Source organism: Heterodontus francisci, chromosome 19 (genome assembly GCF_036365525.1).
Source record: "Heterodontus francisci isolate sHetFra1 chromosome 19, sHetFra1.hap1, whole genome shotgun sequence".
Classification (NCBI taxonomy): domain Eukaryota; kingdom Metazoa; phylum Chordata; class Chondrichthyes; order Heterodontiformes; family Heterodontidae; genus Heterodontus; species Heterodontus francisci.
The window spans coordinates 51,198,042-51,224,515 of record NC_090389.1 but is presented as its reverse complement, the minus strand read 5'-3'; the positions used below and the strand labels follow the sequence as shown (position 1 = coordinate 51,224,515).

Below are 26,474 nucleotides of genomic sequence, written 5' to 3'. Positions count from 1 at the left end.
ATTGGAACCCAACATGCATGTGTTAAAAAGGACCCCACCAACTTTGGGTGGTGTTCTTGTCACCTGTCTGCTTTGTGAACCAGGTTAAAACAATGGCAGGTCAGCTCCAATGCAGGTAAGCGACCTGTGAGATTTTAAATGCTGGGCGGAAACCAGGTGGAAAAGGTTAAAATTTTCCTTGATATGTTTGTGACTGACTGGCATTGAAAATGGAGAAATCAATAAAAATTACATCCATTTAATTCAAACTAGCAGTTGTCCTATGTCTTTGCTAAAGTATGATGACCGAAGTGTACAGGAAGTAATTGTGAATATTGTACGAAGTGTGCACTAGACGCAAGATTGATAAAATTGTTCAGTTTCCCATAGCATTGCAAATCGCAAGTCAGAGAATATGGTCACTCCCTGACTTGTCTCTACTGCCTTCATTTCCCTCTCTTATTTCCAGTTTTCTGCTTCCTTTCTTTTAACTGTACTTTTTGCTTCTTTCTCTCTATCCTTTGTTTTTCTTTTCAGATAGGAAGTGGAGGATAATATGGAATGGTTTGGTGTGATGGGTAAAGAAGCCAACATTGCATTTGGGATGTGGATTGCAGGGAAAATTAGGCTCTCAGTTCTCATCACCTACCCCTTCATCTTCTGCGTAAATCTTTGTTTTCTACCACCCCCACACTCACATCACTACCCTACCTCTTTCTATTTGAACTGTGCGCTGAACTCCGGTATCTCTCTCTCTACCTTGCTCTGCTGTCACTCAACTTACCTTTAACCCCACTACCCCATGCCTACTAATTTCCCCCCACCCCCTGCCCAAGGCAGATGGCAGAAGACCACAACCTGCTTTGCTCTACACTTCCCCTGACAGAAGCTGAAGGAAAATATTTAATCAGTTCAGCTGATCGAAAGGTACTGATGCATCCTGGGCAGTTAGGTACAGAGCAGAACTATTAACCCAGGCTGCTGGGAGAGGCTGTAGCTTTTGAGTAAAAACTTTTAGTTATGTCATAAAAAGACATAAGTGACAATTCAATAGATAAATGTAAATGTGCAATCTATTTTTGATTTTTTTTAAATTTTGTCCAAACCCTCAATTTGGACAAAAGGCATTTCAGTGACTGAGGAAGAAATGGTATATGGGAAAAACTGTTCACATCGTAATTTATGGGAGTCTACTGGCTAGATTACACATTCAGATTGATAAACTAACATTGTCAATACCCATAATAAATGTGGGCATAGGAATTATAAGGATGAGGGCTTGCCCCGGTACCCAAAAACACCTTGAGACGAGGATATCTTATACAAACGAGCGATCTTTATTTATGAACATGCAAGAAGTCCTACTCTCATGATTGATTGTAGGGGTTCTGCTGGTACATTGTTCCAGTAGTCATTTTATACAGTTTTACAGGAGGTTTACTCGATAAACAGTTTCCTAATTACATCATCTCCCATCTATTGCCTTCCCTGATCTCATCCTGCCTTGGTTATATTATTCACCTCGTCAACCTCTTGATTACCCTATTCATGGGATTCTTAGGTATTCATATAATTCGGGTGTTCCCCCTCCTGAGCTTGTTACCTACTGATTAGGTATTCAGATAATTCAGGTATCTAGCAGGCAAGCTTTCTCAAGTTACAGGGACCTAAATTACATCAAGTATCCCATAGTTCCCTATGCCAGTCTCCCCTGCAGACCCCCCACTTGGCCAGCACTTGGCCCAAGGTAGCCATTACACAAGGATCCTTTGCTCATCGGATAATCCGGGGATCCTACCGGTTTCGATGAGCTTCGGATCCTTCCCTAGCATCCTCTTACGACTTCACCTGTGTCCTCGTGACCAGGCTTAGTCTGAGATTGATACTTGTGCTACATAAATTACAGCAATTTTAGTCAAGCCTGCAGTACTCCCGGGGTATACCACTTCAGTCCTCGCTTTTGGCCCAAGGCTACTAGCAAGATGGCCAACTAAGTGCTCCTTGCGCCATCACTGTTGGCCAGACTGGTGGTTAGATTTGCACGGTTACATTTTCTAAATTATGTCTAACATCTCAACTTAGGTGCCAGGATACAACATTCAACCATAAGTCCAATAGCAATTAGCAACTGCACCGCTACCAGTACATAAGAATCGATTCTAAACCCGGGGTGAACGTCCACCCTAATACCCCAGTCCCAAACCACCTCCCACCACGATGCGTCCTCCAGTTTGGCTACCACATCCTTTCCCAGTTGCTTGACCTCTTGTTGGATTCGGTGATACTGCTTCATTGCTGTCTGGGCCACTTCCCTCATCTTCAGTAGATGTTCCAGCAGTTTAGAGATTCACTTCCCCTCGGGAGGCAGGTATCTCATCAAGTCCTCTGTTAGATCATCAGTTATGCTCATCCACTCCCTACGGGGAGGCCGGATGTGAGTTATTGCCGAATGTCCGATTGTCGTTGGGGCCCGGGGGTGGAAGCAGAAACTCGAGTTGATCACTGGGTAGTGGATGTTACCGTACTGTTATTAAAGTTCGCTGGTGGTCACGCAGTATTCCCCTTCTACACGGTGTGCCACCTGCATCAGTTTATGGCAGGCGCTGGAAATTTCTAGGGTAGAGTTTAGAGTGGTATTAAAACCATGCGTGGCTCTTGTCCCTATCCCTATGGGATGTGGACAGACAACATTATTCCCTACAGCCAGCCAGCGAGATCCCATAAGCAGGGAATCTCTCTGGCTCGCGTATTTGGGTCCGAGGTAGTACTTTGGTAAATTGCTATCTCCCATGATCCCTGTATTTTCTACCCTGAGAAGGGTTTGGATGCCCCTAGTTCTTTAGTGCTTTGTTAGTATGTTGCTTAAATTCAAATCTAACTTAAAATTCCATTTAAACATTGCTTTGCTCAATATGATTTAGAAGTCAGCAAGCTCATTATAGCTAAAAGCTGTAATTCATTAATAAATACTGACTGTCTCTACACAATTATTCTAACAATTCAATTTTTTTAAATTAGGAGTTACAATTGAATCAGTGAATCTGGCTGTGCAGTTCAGCCACAAAGCTAGCCAATGTGCTCATGTATACTTAATGGAGTCGAACAACCTCTCTTGTTCAGGATCCAAATAATGAACAGATTACTCAAAATGGGACCCTGCAGTCAACATTCATGTTAATTAGACAATTTAATAACAAATAATTTGAATAGAAATTAATCCAACAAGTAACTGCCTACAGATAGAATAGGGGTTATAAAGTTAGAACTACAGTGGGTGATACTGACGCTAGATTTATGCATGACTGCTTTAAGTATAAAGGGAACCTTCATTGCCACGCTTTGCAACTTCAGGCACTGCTGTTCCCCATTCCCAACTGCCCTGAGCTACTCTTTAAGCATACTAGTTTGTTAACCATGACATTTAACGTTCCATGCACCCGATCGCTATTGGCATCACTCAAGTTCTTATAGAACAGAGCTTGTTGGGTCCCCCAGTCAACCGACTTGGTTCCTTCCGTGATCGTGGTTGCCAAGCATATCAGCAGTACTGCGGTTTTCATGGTCTTGTAAAGAGAGAACATAGTGAACGCCGGTCATCACCTGTTAGTCCTTATTATTCTTTGCGTTTCCATACTCCTTGATCTGTGTCCAGTGTTTTCACCGGCCTTTCTCTTTCACATCCACACGTACAAGTGTTGCTGGTCATTGGGACCTCGTAAGGTCCCAGCAAGATGCTAAGCCTGGTTTTGCAAGCAGGACCCTAACAATCACTTGATCCCCTACTCCTGGCAACTTTTCCCTGTCCTTTAGAATAACTTCCAAGTCCTGATGTTCCCTACTTAACCACATTTGAATTGTGTATTCTTTAACTTGCTGCAAAAGTTTGAAAGGCTAAAACTGGGTTTCTACCGGACATTTACAAGGCTCCGGACTTATTTTTGTATTTGGAAAACAAACTGGAGCTTCATCCCCATTGCCAATAGTTTGAGCCAGTATGTCACAGTTTTAAAATTGTGCTGAAAATCATAAATTCAAGCACACAAACATCATGCACCCAAATAAAATAAATAAATCCACACACACCCACAGGCAGAAAAGAGTAGTACGTGCGTTTAAAGGAAGGGAAACAGAAATAAATCAATTACATCAACGATCCCAATTCTCCCTTCTTCTGGTAGGGCTGAGTAAATCTCGCTCCTGCTCAGCTTCACTACACCTCTGCTTCAACAGTCTCCCATCTGCCTCTCTCTTTTCCCTTTTCCTTGATATATCGGCACAATATGCCTTCAGGAACTCCACTTTCCCAGCCCACCGAGTTCTCTCTTCTATATGTCTGGGTCGTTCCTCCTCTTGTTTATCCCTTTCTTTCTGTAATTGACTCTTTGTCCTATCCACCAGGGCACACCTATCTTCCTTCTCTTTCCTTAATTTACTCATGTCTACACTTTTCTTCCTGCTTCCACTTAGCCTGATACACCAACAGCCAGACTGCTTTAATTTATCTGTCTTTACATGTGGACCCCTGCATCTGCTGTTCTGCCTTACCGACAGGGTTGCCCGAAATCTGTACAACGCGGACCCATACTATAAATTTCACTACCACCAAACAAAGCAAGTTAGAAAGCAATGCTTTCTAATACGTAAACACTCCTCTTTATCGGAGCCTCTTCTTTTAACTTACACCAATTTAAGACAACTTCACTCAGGCGCTTCACACACATTCACATTTACAATTCAACAATTTCTGCACTCAGAGACCAAGCACCAACATAGATTTACACACACACAAGTTTTTCTTCTTTTGTCCTTTCAACAGCATTTTAGACTGTTGTGGTACTTCCAATGTAATTTCTACCTATCATTTCCTGAAACTTGTTTCTGTCTCTGGACTTGTTTCTGGATTGGCTGTTAATTTGTTTCTGCTTTTGGAAATGTTTGTGAACTCGCAGGCAGTGACCCAGATAAGAATTGATTCTGATCCTAATTGCCTTATCCTTCAGACCTTTCGTTTGGCTCTTCCACCATGCTCTTTGTACTTCTGGTGGGGTCATTAGATTTCCACCCATCCTTCTTCATTTTACTAATCAAATTTCATATTTGTCTGCTGTAAATCTGGTAAGGAACCACTCCGGTCCCCAATCTAGACCTTCTGCATTACTGGTAATTCTGTCAAGAGTGTGGTCTGCCCGAGTGGTATTGACCCTTTAAATCCCCTATGCAGTTTATGGGCCTACAGAATACCCTTTAAATCCCCTGCTCAGCTCGACCTCTTGTGAAGGTCTGCTTTGTGGTCTCTCTCAGCGCAGTCTCCTGCGTGGTAACAGCCTTTGAGATACCTCTAAATCCCCTGCGCGGCTTCACCTACTTTGTGGCTCTGCATTGCGGCTTTCTCAGCGGGGCTGTTTGCCCGGTTCTCTCAACTCGCGACCTACTACCCTGGCGTGCACTTTGGTCGCTCGGCACTCGAGTCCCCAGGCATTGGTTCTTTGATATAAGAACAAGAAATGCTGGAAATACTCAGCAGGTCTGGCAGCATCTGTGGAGAGAGAAGCAGAGTTAATGTATCAGGTCAGTGACCCTTCTTCAGAACTGAGTTCTGAAGAAGGATCACTAACCTGAAACGTTAACTCTGCTTCTCTCTCCACAGATGCTGCCAGACCTGCTGAGTATTTCCAGCATTTCTTGTTTTTATTTCAGATTTCCAGCATCCGCAGTATTTTGCTTTTATTTTATTGGTTCTGTGATACCCACTTAAATTACCAGTCCTGTGACTGTGAGGTAGACCTTCCCTAACTGTGGGTGATAAAATAAAAGGTACTCACCCCTTGATTGGTCTCCTCACTGTTGCAGTCCCGATGTAGTGTATCCTGCTGACTACGCCAAATGTAAGGGTGAGGGCTTGCCCCAGTACCCAAAAACGCCTCGAGAGTCTGATGTCTTGAACAAACGAGTGATCTTTATTTACGAGCATATAAGGAGAAGTCCTGCTCTCACGATTGATTGTAGGGGTCCTACTGGTACATTGTTCCAGTAGTCATTTTATATAGTTTTACAGGAGGTTTACTTGATAAACTGTTTCCTAATTACATCATTTCCCATCTATTGCCTTCCCTGATCTCATCCTGCCTTGGTTATATTATTCACTTTGTCAACTTACGTCTGTGGCATGTTTGTGGCGGGTGGGATTTCACCCCATCCTGTAGAGGGTTCCAGCTTTCCATACATTTGCATAGCATGAATACTCATTATCTTATCATTATTTCAAATTAAGTTCTACCTGCCACATTAAGTCAGCGGCGCGCAAGAATCTCATGGCACACGGTTCATGTTCGCTTAAAGGTGGAATGCACTAGTCGGCTTTGTGCAGTTGTATCTGAGGTCAGTGGTTTTATTTCTGGAACTCTTTGGCAAAGGAATTGGAATAGATGTTTGACTGGGAGGGGAGAGACCATGATTGTAGGGGTTCTTTGATACTGTTCCAGGTAGCTTTTGAGTAAAATGGCTGTAACCAAGTCTAGAGCTTCAGGCCAGGGAGTGCGTAACACCGTTCGGGTAGTGGTGAAGGGTAAGGAAGGAGGTGCACCGGTGACCGTACCTTCTTCATGAAGAAAATCCTTATTGATTGCTGTGGATTCCAAGCTGCAGACATCTTCTGTCTGCAGGACTTCCCCAGCAGTGGATATTTCGACGTGACTTTCAAGAACGTGGCAGGATGCATCAAGTTCCTGAAGGTGTTCAAGGAGAAGGGAAACCAGGCGCCGCTGTCGATCCTCACAGTGGAGCCACTCTTCACGCTGCCATTACAACGTGACCGGGTGGTGACAATTCACCTCTATAACCCCCATGTATCTGCCGTGGATGTACTCACCTTCCTCGCCAGGTATGTCGAGTTGGCCAGCAGCAGCACTGATGTCAAGGACCCATTTGGGATTTGGACCAGCAAGTGGCAGGTCAAGGTGACCTTGAAAGTCGATGCCAATGGAACCATCATCCATCCTCCCTCCAGCTTCGCTATCGGAGGAAGTCGAAGTTTCTTGGTCAATGCGGGGCAGCCCAGAGTTTGTCGCACCTGTGGCAAATCTGGTCACGTGGCATCTAACTGCAGTACAGTCGTCTGCAAGAACTGCAAGAAGGAAGGCCATCAGACCAAGGACTGTAAGCAGAGTAAGTGCTGCAACCTGTGCAGTGAGGCCGGCCACCCCAACAAAAACTGCCCCAAACGCTACCTCAGTTATGCTCAGGCGGCAAGGTCCAAGGAAAGGCCGGGAGAAAGAATGGCCAATGCGTCTGGTGCTGGGAAGGAGACGAGCAACCCTTTCCGCAGTGTGGAAAGTCTACCTGAGAAGGAGAAGAAAGGGGAGGCAGCTGAAACCAGTGACCCAACACCTACCCCGTGCCCGGAAACCCCTCCTCCACAGACAGAATCAATGGAGGAGGAGGCAGCAGATGGACAAACAGGTCAGTGGAAGGTGGTACAAAGGAAAACCACAAAGAAAGAACCTCCAAAAATGGAACAGCCCACCACCCAAACCAGTGACAAGAGGAGGCTACCGTCTGAGACAGACTACGGCAGCTCCTCAAAGGACGAGAAAGGGCCAGAATGACGGCACCCGCAAAAGAAGCGGCAGAACTCAAAGGGCAATGGAAGCTGTGATGGCCCAGCGTGCCCCAAACCCAAAGTGCTGAACCGAGCGACATGCCCACAGCATCCCAGCTCCGGGACACCAAGAACAAAGAAGCGTCGGGCGCACTCCAGCTCCGGGAAGCCAGGAGCAGTGATGTTTTCGAGGAGGAACAGAGGGGAAAGACACCAACAGCAGAGGACAGCCCAAGCCTTGCTGCCTGCAAGACCCCCCCCCCTCCCCCGCTGATGTCACCCTAGCGGAACAAACCCTGCATGAGAAACCAGGAGGGGTTTCTGAGCCCAACGAACATGAAATAGCTTGCGTACACTATGGGTATGCAGGAACATATGGAAGGACTGGGACTAGCAAGGCCAAATGGTGTGGGAAGCAACAACTAACTTAAAAATGGGTATAAAGATTGCTTCAATTAACGTGCGTAGCGTTAAATCCACTATGCGATGTGTTTCAACCTTGGACTACCACGCCAAGGTCAAAGCCGACCTGTTTCTGTAGGAGTGTGGAATACCACACCTCAGCATCTACGGGCAATGATTGCGATGGTGGTCTCATGTGCCATAAATCTGGTTGGGGGTAATGATTCCCGTTTCTCTGGCCTGAGTATTCTGCTGCAGGGAAGTAACTTCACCATCTCCGAAGTGAAGGAGGTGGTGGGAGGTCGCCTCCTCGTAGCAGATGTAATGTACAACAAAGCTCCGCTCTGGTTGATCAACGTGTATGCCTCGGTTCAATGCAGCGCGAGGCTGACCGTCTTCCAGCAGCTCCCACTGCTGCTGGCGACGTCCAGGCTGGTCATTCCCGGCAGTGACTTCAACTGCATCATCGATGCAGCTGGACGATCCAGCAGTGATGACAGCAAACTGGACACGACATTCAGATTCCTAATGGAAACAGTAAAAGATGCCAAGCTGCATGATGTCTTCAGCAAACCTGCAGATCGAGGGCAGCATAGATACACCTGGTCAAGATCGGATGGGTCTGCCCGTTTCAGGATTGACTTCCTCTTTGTGTCCCGTGCTGTCACGGTCAGATCCACCGACGTCAAGCCGGTGTTCTTCTCCGACCATTGCCTCTTACTGGCCGACTGTCACTTACAGGACGACCAGCAGGTTGGCAGAGGGACATGGAAGCTCAATGCTACATTGCTAACCCCAGAGAACATTGAGAAAATCAAAAGGGATTACAAAGGTTGGAAAACCATGAAACTCCTCTTTGAGTCTTCAGTTCACTGGTCGGAGGCAATCAAGGAGAACATCAAGAGGTTCTTTATCTCCAAAGGTGTTCAGAGGGCGAGAGAGAGACAGAGGGAAATGTCCCGACTCTAGAGAAGAATGCAAAATTTGCTCCGGCTGCAGTTGATGGGGGTCGAGGTAAAGGAGGATCTCCAAGAGGTGAAGAGCCAGCAGGCCTCGCTCTTTGCCACGGAGGCCTCTAAGATCATCTTCTGGACCAGAGTCCGCTCCGTTGAGCAGGATGAGAAATGCTTGCGTTACTTCTTCCAAAAGGTACACAGAGAGAGCTCTGTGATCAGCAGCCTACAGGAAGAGGATGGCTCAGTAACGTTTTCACAGTCCGACATACTAAGGATCAGCAAATCCTTTTATGCTGGGCAGTGCGACGTGAAGTCCACGGACAGCACGGCTTCCCCGTCCTTCCTGTCATCGATCATGGAGGTCTTAGATGACTGCATGAGGGAGAGACTGGACAAACCGCTAACTCTGGACGAGCTGACAAATGTCGTCAGGTCCTTTAAGACGAGTAGAACTCCCGGAAGCAACGGCTTACCGGTTGAGTTGTATTCGGCTTTGTAGGACTGGGTCGGCCCAGACCTGCAAGAAGTATACGAGAGTATGCTTCTGGCCAGCAGCATGTCAGAATCCATGAGGAAAGGTATCATCACCCTCATCTACAAGCGGAAGGGGGATGGGGCGGAAATCATAAATTGGCGGCCCATCTCGCTGCTTAATGTTGACTACAAGATTCTGTCCAAAGTCATTGCCAGTCGGGTCAAGTCTGCTCTGGAGTTGGTGATTCACCTTGACCAAACCTGCACTGTGCCTGGCAGGAAGATCTCTGATAGTCCCACGCTACTCAGGGATACGGTCGCCTATGTACAGGACAGGAGGGCAGACACCTGCCTCATCAGCTTGGACCAGGAGAAGGCTTTTGACAGGAAATGACACACCTACATGATGGAAGTGCTCTCAAAAATGGGGTTTGGGGAGGGAATCTGCAATTGGATCAAACTGCTCTACACAAACATCAGTAGCGCAGTCTCAATCAATGGGTGGGAATCGGAAAGTTTCCCGATCCAATCTGGAGTCAGACAGAGCTGTCCTCTCTCTCCTGTCTTGTTTGTTTGATGTATCGAACCTTTTGCTGAGTCCATTAAGAAGGATGCAGGCATAAGAGGGATGTCATTCCCAGGCAGTGGAGGGACTCAGGTAAAAGCCTTTCTGTACATGGATGAGGTCGCCATCTTCTGCTCGGACCCACTGTCCGTTCGCAGACTGATGAGCATCTGCGACCAGTTCGAACTGGCCTCGGGAGCCAAAGTCAATCACGGCAAGAGTGAAGCCATGTTCTTTGGGAACTGGGCTGACCAATCCTTTGTCCCCTTCGCCGTCAGGTCTGACTACCTGAAGGTGCTGAGGATATGGTTCGGAAGTGCGGGGTGTGCGCCAAAACCTGGAAGGAGCGAGTAGCCAGGGTACACCATAAACTGAGCATGTGGGAGCAGCGATCTCTTTCCATTGTGGGTAAGAATCTGGTCATCAGGTGCGATTCACTCACGTTGCTGTATGTGGCACAGGTCTGGCCCATACCCCACGCCTGTGCCGTGGCGGTCTCCTGAGCCATTTTCCGCTTTATCTGGAGATCTAAAATGGATGGTCTCCGGAGGGACACAATGTTCAAACCTCTGATTTGAAGAGCAGGAAAAATGTACCCAACGTCGCCCTCATCCTGATGACCATTTTTGTGTGCGGCTGCATCAAGCTGTGCATAGAGCCCCAGTACGCAAACACCAAGTGTCACTAGGTGCTGAGGTTTTATCTGTCCCTGGTGTTACGAAAGATGGGTCTGGTCACATTGCCGTGGAGCGCTCCACCCAGTTGGACCGTGCCGTATCACTTATCCTTCATGGGAAAGTTTCTGCGCGAAAACACCTTTGACCACCAATCCATCAGGCAGTGGTCTGTACGGAATGTCCTCAAGGCCCTACGGGAAAAGAAGATGGTGGATCCGGTCGGATGGTTCCCCGAGCAGACTGCCAAAGTCATTTGGCAGAATGCCTCATCACCAAAACTTTCAAACAAGCACCAAGACGTAGCTTGGCTGGTGGGGAGAAGGGCCCTCCCCATCAGATCCTTCCTGCACGCCCAGAGTCTTCTGGGGGAAAAAAAAGGAATAGATGTTTGGCTCCAGGCTCGGTGCCAGTAAGGGCAATTCTTTTGTGGTGATGGCGGGGAAGGCGTGGGCTGGGGTGAGGGGGCAGGTTACAGGTTGGGATATTGGGTGGGTGGAGATATGGGGGAGGGTATGGTATAGCATTCAGGGAGTGTACTAGGTATTTTCTTTGCTTCTATTGGGTGGGAGGTGGTGGTGATGGAGCGATGAGTAAAGGAAAGTTGGAAGTTGATGCTGGGGTGGAAAGAAAAAAATAAAGGATGAGGTCGGATGATAAATTAAAATGATTCAAGCTATATTACTCTTAAATCTGTGCAAAGGGAAAAGAAGCATGCAGGCTGGTCAGCATCCACGCTTGCAATGCAGAATGCTTTGTAGCCCTGCTGCAAATAGTGCTTTGCAGAGCGATGGCGGGATCCACCAATGGAAAGCTGTCTCCGCTGCATGATCAAACATCTCTCCTGTGCCCGCCGCCGGAACATAAATTTAAATGTGTGATTGCATGGGAATGGCAAAAACGGCGGAAGCAGAAGTGGGACCAACCTCTGGTACCACTACCGGAAAAGCTGTGAGATGCATAAGATACCGCCCCCTGTGCATGTGTATAAATGTAAGATTTTTAACAAGTTATGGATATGTGTTCAAATCTTTTTAGGTCTGTGACCTGCAAACAAACCTTTTGCTATCTTCTTGTCTTTCAGTTGCTGTTCTGCTGAAGGATGATTATTTCGTCAGTGGAGCTGATCTTCCAGGCGGACTTAAAGCAGAAAAGCTGGAATTTCACTGGGGTCAGAATAGAGGTTTTCCAGGTTCGGAACATAGCCTTGAAGGAAAAAGATATCCTGTTGAGGTGAGGAAAGCATCAAGTTGGTGAAAAGTAATTTACTAGTGCTGCTGTGTGCTGACAGTTTATTTGTGCATTAATTGGAACTTGATTTCCATCACAGATCAGAATTCACATTATGCTCCTTTTTGATATTCTTTGTTTGGTTCATGTAGTACAAGGTCATAAGACTGGTGCTTTTCTAATGTCTCAGTCGTGATCTTTCTTCCCAAGCAAGCATTGATCTGGAAGAAGGACAAATCCCAATTTCAAAGACAATTTATAACTTTGCTTGCAATACTTGAGTCTATATTTGTTGCATCCTTGCTTGGTTTACATTTTGTTGAAAATTTATGAAGGAAATGCTATTTTAGGTTTCAAAATATTCTTTTAAAATGTTGTACCAAGTGACCCAGGTGGAATGTTGCGTAAATCACGTAAAACATACTAGTGTTTAGAAATGGTAATACTTGCCCATTTTTGCTTCTCCATGTCAAAATTGTGATCGAATCTGTGGTTGCAAAGATTGTTTTTTTTTAAACCCTGAGAGGGAAACTAGAATTGAAACAGAAATGGAACCTAAAAATTGAAACAGAAACAGAAACCAAAACTGAAACAGAAGCTGGAAAAAACAACTTCAGGTTTCCAGGAGAATGACACTGGTTAGAAGCAGATAAAAGGAGACAGAGTCCTCCACAGACTAGGCAGATCAGGCAGCAGTGGAGCACCAGCAAGCAGAAGAAAGTGAAGACTGAATCCAGGAGCTGTTTCAGTTTCTTAAAGTAGCCAACTAACCAGACCCGGCCATACAGTGCACAGGTTGTCACTGAAGGACTTGGATAAAGGGAAGACTGGGAAATCCATGCCATCAAGACTGTCATGAGCAGAGCTGAGGAGCTTCTGGAGACATGTGCCATGTGGTGAACATTGCACCCGTGGAGTTCAGATTGAGAGGGAACTGCTGTCCGAAGAACAGCGGCTAATTCATTGAAGAAAGGAGCTGAACATCTACCTGAGGAGCTTCAGAGTTGTGAAGAACTATGTGACTGTAATTTGGTGCCATATATAATTGGTGGTCTACCCAGTGAAACCGTGTATATATATATATGTGATCTGTCTGTTGCTTCATGTTTAATTTATGTTGGTTTTGGTTTGAGTGTTGAAGTAAAATTTATAAAAGTGAAATCTTGTCTATTTGGCTTGGTTTCCTAAATTGGGGTCAGTTGGTGGATTTGATTCTTTCAGTTTGTTGTTGGTCTGCAAGGGGATCATATCAAAATTGAGTACAACTATTTTCAAAATAAAGTTCCTTTTATTCTATAACTACAATGTATCTTAACTCCAGCCTGAGAGGATCAGCTAAGAACAGTAGCAAAGTGATTTTTCCTCATTTTTGATGCCAGCCGTTCTTGCAGCTTCTTAAAGCCAATTAATACCAAGTTAGATTCAGTATTGTGTTTAAGGGTGGCATCCATTGGGAACTCGTTGGCACAACTGATCTCATGTAGGAGAGTGTCATCGTATCTTGGTCCCAAAGGTGTAACAATGGTTCTTTAACTCATTAAACCAGTTGTTCTCCAATGGTCTGTTTTATGCAAATTTGTATATGTAATGATGCAATGGTTGGACATCCTAATGCAGTTGTCGATGTGCTTGTTATATCTGTGATTTCACTCCTGAGACAGTTTCTCTGCTGTTGTACTGAGCAGTGTATGACATAACTCATTGGTTCCTGTCCTGCTGAAGATTGGCCTGCTGCCATGGACAGAATGCAGGAGTGTCCTCAGCTGGTTTATAGAGAGTGGATTGTTTTGTTTATGAAAACAGCCATATTTTCTTTTATTCCCTTCCTATTGGCTTTCCTGCACTGTTGTATCATTTTCCAATTGGGTGAGCAGATAACTTACTGTGAGACCTTCAACAATCTAACTGTGCAACCAGCCAATAATAGATGATGATCAGAGTGGTCTGGAGTGATTGTTCACTAATTTTAAACTCCAACACCTTGTGGAAATGAAAGAACCCTAGTTGCAATGTTTCCATTGTGACACTGGAAACTCTGTGTGTATACTTGTAAATAGGTAAATGTACACATGTTCTCACCTTCTCTGTGAAGCAGTGCATTGGTGTTGCAATGCAATTTTAGAGAACATTTGTGTATTGAATTCCATTTTAGATTGACAGGACCATGTGATGTGTCAGAACCCAGAATGAATCCAGCTAGATAACTCCTGTCAAACATTTAAGGGCTCTGTGGCATTTTTTAGTCAATCTGGCTTTACAGACATTGAAAGCTGATCTGGTGCCACATTTTTTTATTTTATTTAGAGATACAGCACTGAAACAGGCCCTTCGGCCCACCGAGTCTGTGCAGACCAACAACCACCCATTTATACTAACCCTACAGTAATCCCATATTCCCTACCACCTACCTACACTAGGGGCAATTTACAATGGCCAATTTGCCTATCATCTGCAAGTCTTTGGCTGTGGGAGGAAACCAGAGCACCCGGCGAAAACCCACGCGGTCACAGAACTTGCAAACTTCGCACAGACAGTACCCAAAATCGAACCCGGGTCGCTGGAGCTGTGAGGCTTCAGTGTTAACCACTGCGCCACTGTGTATTGAGGTCTGTATGATTACCAAACAAGATGTGGTCATATCCTCTAATAGGTATTCCCCATAGACTCTGTTATTTGTTTGCAAATTATTCAGTGGAAAAAATTGCCTCCATATTCATCAGCTAGGAACAGCAGCCTGTTTGATTTTAGGCATTGTTCCTATGCTAATATCCAATTAGCTGTTGACATATGGGATCATATGACCAAAAACACAAAGTAACTCCTTTAGGAGTTGATCCTAATAAAAGTTGAAGGTTTACAGTTGAACATATGCTGTTACACATACAGAATTTATAAACTTGCTTTAAAAATTGCATTTTGCTGAACTATTTTAGTAAAAGTAATTAAAAAGTAATAGATTTTAAAGGAAGGTTTCTGTGATGTTAGGTGCAGCAAAATTGTAAATATGTTCCGAATGAATGGTTTATGATTTTACTGTTAGCAGTGCAATAATAATCCATCTCCCATGCCCCAAATGGTTCCATAAGCTATTTCATGAGTTTCCATAAAATTCTACAAGAGATTTTGAGATGGGGAAATGTAAATTTTGTTCCTTTTTAAGCAAGTTCAGCTCCTGCAATTAGCATTTTTTCCCCCTTAGCTGTCCTGGGAATCCAGTTTATTAGCTTCCTACAAAGCTCAGTGTGGTCCCTAATAGGCTCCCTTATTCTCAACTTGAGAAACTCAGGAGACTTTCAGTAGGGTAGAATTGTAAACTTCTTGACCTCATGCTATAGGATCTTGCAAAGAAGATGTACACAGGGAATAAGAATACGTGCCAACTGCCAGCTTTTTACGCAGACAGATAGCATTTCAGCCCAGCATTTGACAAGAAAAATCAGATTGTTTTTATTGGCATTGGAAGTGATTAGTATCAACCAGTTTAAATGGAAGTTGGAACTGGAGCTGATGAGAACCAGATTGATTCCAGTCCCACTTTCTAACCTGTCTGCTTTCTTTTACAACTCTTGTCATTGTATTTGTAGATTTGCCAAGATTTGAAATAAAATAGGGAGAGGGTTAAAGTGATGGGTATTATTTAAATTTTAAAAATTGCTTTAAGATTTACGGTCAAGTTGCAGTTAGGCTCCAAAACATCAAAAAATATTTCAAATAGTCAATTTATGGAGAGGACATATACCCATAGAAAATAATGGATAACACAAAAGCAAAATACTGCAAACGATGGAAATGTGAAATAAAAAGAAAAATGCCAGAGCATTTTTCAGCAGGTCAGGCAGAGAGAAACGGAGTTAACGGGCAGAATTTTAATTGCCAAGGGGAGGGTTGGCTGACGTTCAGGGAGGGGGTTAAATCCCAAAAAGTGGCGTCAGGTTGAGAACCCGACATAGTCCCGCCCACTTCTAAGTTTGACTTGGACAGAATTGCAGGCAAGTGTGCAGCTGTAGGGTAAGTCATTGCAATATGCAAACAGGCAATTAACTTTTAATTTAATCTACTATTCTGGCTTTAACAGCCAGCACACGGGTTTCCCGAGCTTTCTGCAACTCGCCAGAGCCGACCAGGCGGGTAAATATGCGGAGTGTTTCTTCAGTGAAACTGACAAGTTAGGAAGCCTTCAAACAGTGAAACTGAATAGCTGCAGCCTTGCCTAGGTGAGAGGCTGGTGCTCACAGCGCTTCTTCTGAGAGTGTGCGATTTCTGTTTGGCAAGTGATTGCTAACTTCTTGGAAGTCCGTTCACCTTGATCTGCATTCCCTTTACCACGACATGGGAGCAGTTTATGCAGCTCTACCTTAAATCTCTGATGAGGAACAAGAGAAGCACCGGCAACATGGGCTGAGGATCAGCTTTCTTGAGCAGGAGGCTCAGGCATTTATGATAGGTTGTTGCTGACATCTGCAGCCTCCTAGAGCAAGACCAGTTGATTGGCAGTCAGACCTGTGTGGGAACGCCTAGAACCGGGAGTGGATAAATTTAGCACGAGGCTCGGGGCCATCACTTACCTTCCGGGAGCGGAGAGCAGTCCAAGCGCACTGGAGTTTTGAAAAAAAAAGTCAACAGTGACCTCACAGGAAAGCTGCAAGGTGATTGGTTGGTGAGTAACTGCTCTAAATAGCTGGGTAAGTAACCAAAGTAAAGAGAAAGGTCTACGGCTTTTTTTAATATAATAGGTCGTGTTTTTTTATGGGAATCAAGGTCCCTCGTGTAAATAAACAAATTTTTGGGTAATTTAAGGGAGTAAATTAAGGGTAAATCAGGGCAGGGCAGCTCGTCAGCGTGGAGTGTTCCTACTGTGCAATGTGGGGAGTCAAGGACACTTAGTGTCCAGGACAAACACGTGTGCAGGATCTGGAGCAGCGGCTGGGGTCACTGTGGAGCATCCGTGAGGCTGAAATCATCATGGAAATCATGTACAGGGAGGTGGTAACACCACAGGTAAAGACTGCTCAAGCAGAAAGGGAATGCGTGACCGCCAGGCAGAATAGAAGAACTAGGCAGGTAGTGCAGGAGACCCCTGGGTCTATCTCCCTATCTAACAGATTTTTTGCTTTGGATACTGTTGGGGGAGATAGTTTCTCAGGGGAATGCAGCAAGAGCCAAGTCTGTGGTACCACAGGTGGCTCAGCTGCACAGGAGGGAAGGAAAAAGAATGGGAGAGCTATAGCAATAGGGGATTCTATCATAAGGGGTACAGATAGACATTTCTGTGGCCGCAAACATGACTCCAGGATGGTATGTTGCCTCCCTGGTGCTAGGGTCAAGGATATTACAGAGCAGCTGCAGGACATTCTGAAGGGGGAGGGTGAACAGTCAGAGATCGTGGTTCATATTGGTACCAACGATATAGGTAGAAAGAAGGATGAGGTCCTGCAACAAGAATTTAGGGAGCTAGGTAGCAGATTAAAAAGCAGGACCTCAAAGGTTGTAATCTCTGGATTACTCCCGGTACCACGTGCTAGTGAGTATAGGAATAGGAGGATAGAGCAGATGAATGTGTGGCTGAAGAGATGGTGCAGGAGGGAGGGCTTTAGTTTCCTGGATCACTGGGTCTGCTTCTGGCCAAGGTGGGATCTGTACAGGTTGGACGGGTTGCACCTGAACCAGAATGGATGGTAGGACCCTAGGAAGTACAGAGGGTCAGAGGGACCTAGGTGTGCTTGTCCATAGATCACTGAAGGCAGCAGCACAGGTAGATAAGGTGGTTAGGAAGGCATATGGAATACTTGCCTTTATTAGCTGAGGCATAGACTATAAGAGGAGGGAGATTATGATGGAGCTGTATAAAATGCTAGTTAGGCCACAGCTGGAGTACTGTGTACAGTTCTGGTCACCACACTATAGGAAGGATGTAATTGCGGTGGAGAGGGTGCAGAGGAGATTCATCAGGGCTGGAGCATTTCAGCTATGAAGAGAGATTGGATAGGCTGGGGTTGTTTTCCTTAGAGCAGAGAAGGCTGACGGGGAACCTGATTGAGGTATACAAAATTACGGGCATTGATAGGATAGATAGGAAGAAACTTTTCCCTTAGCGGAGGGGTCAGTAACCAGGGGGCATAGATTTAAGATAAGGGGAAGAAGATTTAGAGGGGATTTGAGGGTGGTTGGAATCTGAAATGCATTGCCTGAAGGGGTGGTAGAGGCAGGAACCCTCAACATTTAAGAAGCATTTAAAATGAGCACTTGAAACGCCACAGCATACAAGGCTCCGGGCCAAGTGCAGGAATATGGGATTAGAATAGATAGGTGCTTGATGGCCAACACAGACACGATGGGCCGAAGGCCCTGTTTCTGTGCTGTATAACTCTATGACTAAGACCACCTTTCCCACAGACGAAGTAGGCACACATTGTCAGTAGCTGCCAAAGTGGCTATCATTGGAGGGCCTCTCCCCCACTCCGGTCCTTTGTCTTTCCTTGGAATTCTGCACTCTCTTCTGCAAGGAGAGAAAGAGAGAGTTGTGATTGTGAGAAATGAATTATGTGAAGAGCAGGGAAGGATACCATTTGTGGAGGATGACTATGAGGCATGCGTGTGAGATAGCACAAAGATGAGGGTGTGTGTGAGTGTTGGCTGCTTAGATGGGGATGTGGATAGGTGTCTGGAGAGAGTGGGATGAGTGAAACTGCAAGGTTTGTTGTGTTGTGCAGGAGAATGCTGGGAAGGTCAAAGTGTGGGGCTTGGCACCTGATGAAAGTGATATGTCACTCACCTTTTCCTGCCCTCCTGAGGTCCTTGAATCTCTTGGGGCACTGTCTCCAGATTCAAGGGACCACAATCCTGCTGCTCACTTTCTCGGCAACTTCCATCTACGCCTGCTTGGTTTGAGAGGCTGGCCGCTTCCTCTCATCCTTGGCAAACATCACCTCACTTCAGGTCCTCAGATCCCGCAGCAGGACCTCCAGGTAAGAGTCTGAGATCTGGGGGTGTGGGGAGGGGGGCAGCCTTCCAGGTTTCCTTTCCTTTCCTGCTGTTGCTGAGGTTTCAGGAATCAATGTACAGTTCAGCTTTTCTGACCCTTGCCGGGGTTCCTTTCACTAGAAATCCTTCCTTTGACAGATTCGGCACGTCATTCCAGGGAAACCCAGAAGCGGGATGCTAAAGGTGTGGTTGAGTTAAAGAGACAACGCAAAGCCTGCTTCAATTGCAAACTAGCTCCCAACCTGCTACCAGCCTCCCTGCTGCATACGGGTCTGTTCAGTTGAGATTCCACCCAATATTCTGCTGACCGGAACTCGCGCGCTCTCGGATCTCTGCTCTGACGGGTTGTGGGGATGGTGGGAAGTGGTTGAGGGTGAAAGGTGCTGAAGTTGGGGGGTGAAAGTTCGACATATTAAAATGTGGTTTTCTGGGGGAATAGGTTATTTTATTTATTGAGAACTCTGTGGGGGGGGGGCGGGGTGGTGGGGAGGGGGTATTCATAGTTCAAATAAAATTTTATTTCCAATTTTCGTTCACCTGTCCCTTTAAACATTTAAATTTACTTGGAGGGCTTGAAGCCCTTTAAAAATGGCGCCGGCGCCTGTGTGGTGGCATCGGACGCCATTGCCAGGGCGGAGAGGCCACCCCCTCTGTCATCGGGGGTGGCCGTTCCACCCCCTCCATTTAAATGAGCCCCACATGAAATATTGCGGGGGCTCAGCGGCGCGCAAGTCCTGCGTGTGCCGTGCCTTTCAAGCTCATCGCCAAGAACGGCAGCGAGCTTATAAAATTCAGCCCCTTATCTTCACATGTTATAGATCTGTATTCAAAACTGTGTTTGAGTTATCATTTTTTGTGGGTTGTGTCTGCTGTTTATGCTTGTTTTTCAGGTTGTTAGGTATGGGTTAGAGTGATGGAAGACTGCTAATTATCACCAGTAGCACAGTGCTTAAATTCGACCACTGTCTGGATTCTTGACTATGATAATTAATGTAACTCAAGATGGCCAACTAATGTCTTGTAAGTTGCATGGGGCCCTTTGATGGCTGATGTGCAGCCTTTAATGTTTGTTTAGCAGCCCTACCCATACACAAAGTACCAATGAAGAATAACTAAAAAAAAGATCAGCCACAACAAAAGAAGTAGTATTCCCTTTATTCTGAGCCAACTAACCTATTTTGAATTGCTATATATTCATTATTTATTGTAGGGTATACATCAAGAGCTTGTTCAGCCAATGAAGTCAGGTAAAAAAAGCTAATCCTTTTATCATTGATTCTCAGAATTTACAGTACGGGGGTCTGTTTGGGCCTTCTTGCCTTTGCTACTGCTGGCTCTTCAAATCGAGCAGTCCAGTCTAATCCCCTTTTCACATATTCTTTTACAGCCATCCTTTACAAATACTTGTTCAGTTCTCTCTTAAATGATGTTAGACTTACTAATAGGCACTTGTGATGAGCATTCCATGTTTAATAGCCCTCTGTGTGAAAGAAATTCTGATTTCCCTCCTCACTCATCTAACATTGAGACTATGCCTGTGTGTTACTGTTTTGTCCACGAGTGAAAACAATCTTTTATTGTTTACCCTGTTGAAACCTTCCGCAAATTCTGTAAACTCCTATTAGATCCCTATCAAGTTCCTCTCTTCCAGGCAAATAACTACCATTTTCTTTTTGCTTCTGTTCTTGACTAGAGGCCCAAATTTAAATCTGGGCCAGTTTTAGGTAGGTGGGCAGTGGTGTTAGAATTTTACCTGCTGTTCCAATGATGAGGCCTGAGGGTATTTTACCTCCTGGCCTCATTTAATCCCATCAGCTGACTGCCCACCCTTTCTGGGCGGGAAGGCAGTGGGTGCACAAGATAAGTTTTTTAAAAAAAACCTTTACCTGCTTGGACCTCCTCTGGCCCAGAATCCTCTTCCCCACTGTCTTCACCTGGCGGGAAAGTAACTGCATCCTCACGCTCAGGCTGTTGAACTGAAATTGCAGTTGGATACCAATGACACAACTGGAACTTGACGTGCATATGTAAAAAAGAACCCGCTAGTTTTGGGCAAGTTTCCTTCCTGCCTCCTTAGTAGAACAGGTTAAAATTGGCAGTTGCCAGCTTCAGGTGGGTATGTAACTGAGGTAATTTAACTGCCTACCTGCCTGGTTTCCACTGGGCAGAACACCCCCTATAAATTCTTGTTCGTAATTCTAGTGAATTTTAATGAATCTTTGGTCATTTTCCATGACTGTAATATCATTTCAAATTCAACAACAACTTCTTACTTTAATATTCATTGCCCTTATTGATAAAACCCAGAATTCCATTGCTGTTTTATTGCCTATCCTACCTGTACAAGCACCTTTTAAAGAGGTGTACTTACACCTCTAGATAGCTTTTCCTTCACTCTGTAGATTTTTGCCATTTAGGGAGTTGTTTCTTTACTTGTTCTTGGTTTTTATAATGAATTTTCTTATTCAGCAATAAAATTTAAGAACTTAATTTCCTCCAACCAAATGTTGATATTCTCACAAGTAGAATTGAACTCTGGTGTAGTACTGGGGGAGTGCTGCACTGTCGGAGGTGCCGTCGTTCAGATGAGACACGAACATACAAACATACACATTAGGAGCAGGAGTAGGCCACTTGGCCCCTCGAGTCTGCTCCGCCATTCAACAAGATCATGGCTGATCTGATTGTAACCTCAGCTCCACATTCCTGCCTATCCCCAATAACCTTTCACCCCCCTTATCAAGAAGCTTTCGATGTCTGCCTTAAAAATATTCAAAGACACTACTTCCACTGCCTTTTAAGGAAGAGAGTTCCAAAGACTCATGACCCTCTGAGAGAAAAACATTTCTCCTCATCTCTGTCTTAAATGGGCAGCCACTTATTTTTAAACAGTGACCCCTAGTTCTAGATTCTCCCACAAGTGGAAATATCCTTTCCATATCCATACTGTCAAGACCCCTCAGAATCTCTTATGTTTCAATCAAGTTGCCTCTTACTTTCCTAAATTCCAGCGGATACAAGCCTACCCTGTCCAACTTTTCCTTATAAAACAACCCGCCCATTCTAGGTATTAGTCTAGGACTCCTTCTCTGTACTGCTTCCAACACATTTACATCCTTCCTTAAATAAAGAGACCAATATTGTACACCGTACTCTAGATGTGGTCTCACCAATGCCCTGTACAACTGAAGCATAACATCCCTACTTTTGATTTCAATTCCCCTCGTAATAAACGATAACATTCTATTAGCTTTGTTAATTACTTGCTGTACCTGCATACTAACCTTTTGCAATTCATGCACTGGGACACCCAGATCCCTCTGCAAATCAGAGCTTTGCAATCTCTCACCATTTAGATAATATGCTTTTTTATTTTTCCTGCCAAAATAGACCATTTCACATTTTTCCACATGATACTCCATTTGCTAGATCTTTGCCCACTCACTTAACCTATCTATATCGCTTTATAGCCTCTTTATGTCGTCTTCACAACTTACTTTCTTACCTATCTTTGTCCTTTTTTTATTCATTCAAGAGATGTGGGCATCGCTGGCTAGGACAGTATTTATTGCCCATCCCTAATTGCCCTTGAGGAGGTGGTGGTGAGCTGCCTTCTTGAACCGCTGCAGTCCATGTGGGGTAGGTACACCCACAGTGCTGTTAAGAAGGGAGTTCCAGGATTTTGACCCAGCGACAGTGAAGAAACGGCGATATAGTTCCAAGTCAGGATGGTGTGTGCTTTGGGAGGGAACTTGCAGGTGGTGGTATTCCCATGCATCTGCTGCCCTTGTCCTTCTAGTTGGTAGAGGTCGCGGGTTTGGAAGGTGCTGTCTAAGGAGCCTTGGTGCGTTGCTGCAGTACATCCTGTAGATGGTACACACTGCTGCCACTGTGTGTCAGTGGTTGAGGGAGTGAATGTTTGTGAATGGGATGCCGATCAAGCAGGCTGCTTTGTCCTGGATAGTGTCGAGTTCCTTGAGTGTTGTTGGAACTGCACCCATCCAGGCAAGTGGAGAGTATTCCGTCGCACTCCTGACTTGTGCCTTGTAGATGGTGGACAGGCTTTGGGGAGTCAGGAGGTGAGTCACTCACCGCAAGATTCCTAGCCTCTGACCTGCTCTTGCAGCCATGGTATTTATATGGTTACTCCAGTTCAGTTTCTGGTCATTGGTAGCCCCTAGGATGTTGATAGTGGGGGATTCAGCGATCGTAATGCCATTGAATATCAAGGAGGGATGGTTAGATTCTCTCTTGTTTGAAATAGTCATTGCCTGGCACGTGTGGCGCGAATGTTACTTGCCACTTATCAGCCCAAGCCTGGATATTGTCCAGGTCTTTCTGCATTTCCACACGGACTGCTACAGTATCTGAGGAGTCGCGAATGGTGCTGAACGTTGTGCAATCATCAGCAAATATCTCCACTTCTGACCTTAGATTAAAGGAAGGGCATTGAGCAGCTGAAGATGGTTGTGCCCAGGACACTACCATGAGGAACTCCTGCAGTATGTCCTGGAGCTGAGATGATTGACCTCCAACAAACACAACCTTTGTGCTAGATATGACTCCAACCAGTGGAGAGTTTTCCCCTGATTCCCATTGACTCCAGTTTTGCTCGGGCTCCTAGATGCCATACTCGGTCAAATGCTGCCTTGATGTCAAGGGCAGTCACTCTCACTTCACCACATCAGCCAATTTAGCAACCATACCTTTGGTCCCTTCATCCAATTCATTTATATAAACTGTAAAAATTTGAGTCCCCAGCACAGATCCCTGAGGCACACCACTCGTTAAATCTTGCCAACCAGAAAATGACCCATTTATGCCTACTCTGTTTCCTGTTAGCTAGCCAATCTTCTATACATGCCAATATGTTACCCCCTGCACCATGAGCTTTTATTTTCCACAATAACCTTTGATGTGGCACCTTATCAAATGCCTTCTGGAAATCTAAGTACAGTATATCCACTGGCCCCCTTCATCCACAGCACATGTTACTTCTTCAAAGAACTCCAATAAATTGGCTGGACATGATTTATTTCCCTTTCACAAAACCATGTTGACTCTGCCTGATTACCTTGAATTTTTCTAAATGCCCTGCTATAACGTCTTTAATAATAGCTTCTAACATTTTCCTTATGACAAATGTTAAGCTAACTGGCCTGTAGTTTCCTGCTTTCTGTCTCCCTCCTTTTTTGAATAAAGAAGTTACATTCACCATTTTCCAATCGAATGGAACCTTTCCTGAATCCAAGGAATCTTGGAAAATTAAAACCAATGCATCAACTATCTCATTAGCCACTTCTTTTAAGACCCTCGGATGAAGTCCAGCAGGACTTGGGGACTTGTCAGCCTGCGACTGCAACAGTTTGCTCAGTACCATTTCCTTGGTGCTTGTTGGCACACAGGAGATCCCAAATTCCACAGCTGCAACACAACACCTGGCCTGCCATTGTTACTTATGTTATTTAGTTAGTTTAATTTAATTACTTTCTGAATTAACTTAGAATAATTCCTATGTATATTACAATTTACTGTGCTTATTCAATGCTACAACCAAGAGTTGTACGTTTCTTAATTACACAGGTATGTGTTTTAGGTATTTATTTTAAAATTTTAGTTCTTTTTATTTATAGATCTTCCCAGCCAATCGGCTCTATCCACGGCACCGAAGTAAGAACCAAATACTGGAGGGTGAAAAAAGTAGAAAAAAGGAACACCTCCTCCAGCTTCACCGAGCTCCCCACTCACCAAACTCGTATCTGCACATTCTGCTTACAATCTGCCCTCTGTTTACTCACCAGCCAATCACCTGTCTCCTTCCCTGTGATGTCACACCTCGATTTTTCTTTTAAAATGCCGGTTCTGACTGGCTCCTGGCAACGGCTATCCCAGCTGTTGGTCTCGCTCTTTCCCGCCATTCGCTGACTGAGTTCCCGCTGCCTCTGTGCTACTTTGATTCCCGGTACTGGTCTCGCTCTTTCCCACTGCTTGCCGACTTCTGATTTCAACAAGGTTGAATTAATTCTTTGTGAATTAAAGCTGTGTGAAAATTGCTCTTTTAAATTGATTCCAAATACGAGGTAATGCATATGACTTGTGCCATTTAGAGGAAATATACAAAGCACTATTATTGAACCGCAGCATTCTGTAATGAGTTGGTGTTTGTTTAATTCATTCATGGGAAGTGGGCATCACTGGCAAGGTCAGCAGTTATTGCCCCGTTCCTAATTAAGTTCTGCTTTCTAGGTTTTCAGCTATAACATCAAAGATACTCTAATCCACTGTTACTTATGTCAACAGTTGTGTTTTTTCTGCAAGCGTTTTAGTTGCATTCCTGGACTACTTTCACTTCCTCTCTTTCATTTTTTCCCCTCCATTCCTCTCTTCTCTTATTTTCAAATTCGCCTTAAAGGTATAATTCTGTGTGGGACTTCAAATAAAAACATAATTTACCTCATTCCTAAATCCATGGATACAATTCTTTTTGAACAAATGAATAACCTCCTTCTTCTTTGGCCTCCTTGTCTCGAGAGACAATGGGTAAGCGCCTGGAGGTGGTCAGTGGTTATTGAAGCAGCACCTAGAGTGGCTATAAAGGCCAATTCTAGAATGGCAGACTCTTCCACAGGTGCTGCAGATAAAATTGGTTGACAGGGCTGTTACGCAGTTGGCTCTCTCCTTGCGCTTCTGACTTTTTTCCTGCCAACTACTAAGTCTCTTCGTCTTGCCACGCTTTAGCCCCGCCTTTATGATTGCCCGCCAGCTCTGGCGATCACTGGCAACTGACTCCCACGACTTGTGATCAATGTCACAGGACTTCATGTCGCATTTGCAGACGTCTTGAAAGCGGAGATAAGGACGGCCGGTGGGTCTGATACCAGTGACGAGCTCGCTGTACAATGTGTCTTTGGGGATCCTGCCATCTTCCATGCGGCTCACATGGCCAAGCCATCTCAGGTGCCGCTGGCTTAGTAGGGTGTAGATGCTGGGGATGTTGGCCGCCTCGAGGACTTCAGTGTTGGATATACGGTCCTGCCACCTGATGCCAAGTATTCTCCGGAGGCAGCGAAGATGGAATGAATTGAGACGTCGCTCTTGGCTGACGTACGTTGTCCAGGCCTCGCTGCCGTAGAACAAGGTACTGAGGACACAGGCTTGACACACTTGGACTTTTGTGTTCTGTGTCAGTGCGCCATTTTCCCACACTCTCTTGGCCAGTCTGGACATAGCAGTGGAAGCCTTTCCCATGCGCTTGTTGATTTCTGCATCAAGAGACAGGTTACTGGTGATAGTTGAGCCCAGGTAGTTTAGTTTAGTTTAGTTTAGTTTAGTTTGAACCATTTCCAGAGTGTGGTCGCCGATATTTATGGATGGGGCATTTGTGACGTCCTGTCCCATGATGTTCGTTTTCTTGAGGCTGATGGTTAGGCCAAATTCGGTGCAGGCAGCCGCAAACCTGTCGATGAATCTCTGCAGACACTCTTCAGTGTGAGATGTTAATGCAGCATCGTCAGCAAAGAGGAGCTCCCTGATGAGGACTTTCCGTACTTTGGTCTTCGCTCTTAGACGGGCAAGGTTGAACAACCTGCCACCTGATCTTGTGTGGAGGAAAATTC

At 45.1% G+C, this 26,474-nt stretch overlaps 1 protein-coding gene across 1 annotated transcript in view; it reads left to right on the top strand.

The window, feature by feature from the left end:
* Positions 1-26,474, top strand: part of LOC137380054 (receptor-type tyrosine-protein phosphatase gamma-like) — an 870,349-nt gene that overhangs the window by 408,923 nt on the left and 434,952 nt on the right. Inside the window, exon 4 of the mRNA XM_068051600.1 lies at positions 11,732-11,880. Coding sequence (XP_067907701.1) covers positions 11,732-11,880 — 149 coding nt within the window. The remainder of the gene's footprint in view (positions 1-11,731; positions 11,881-26,474) is intronic.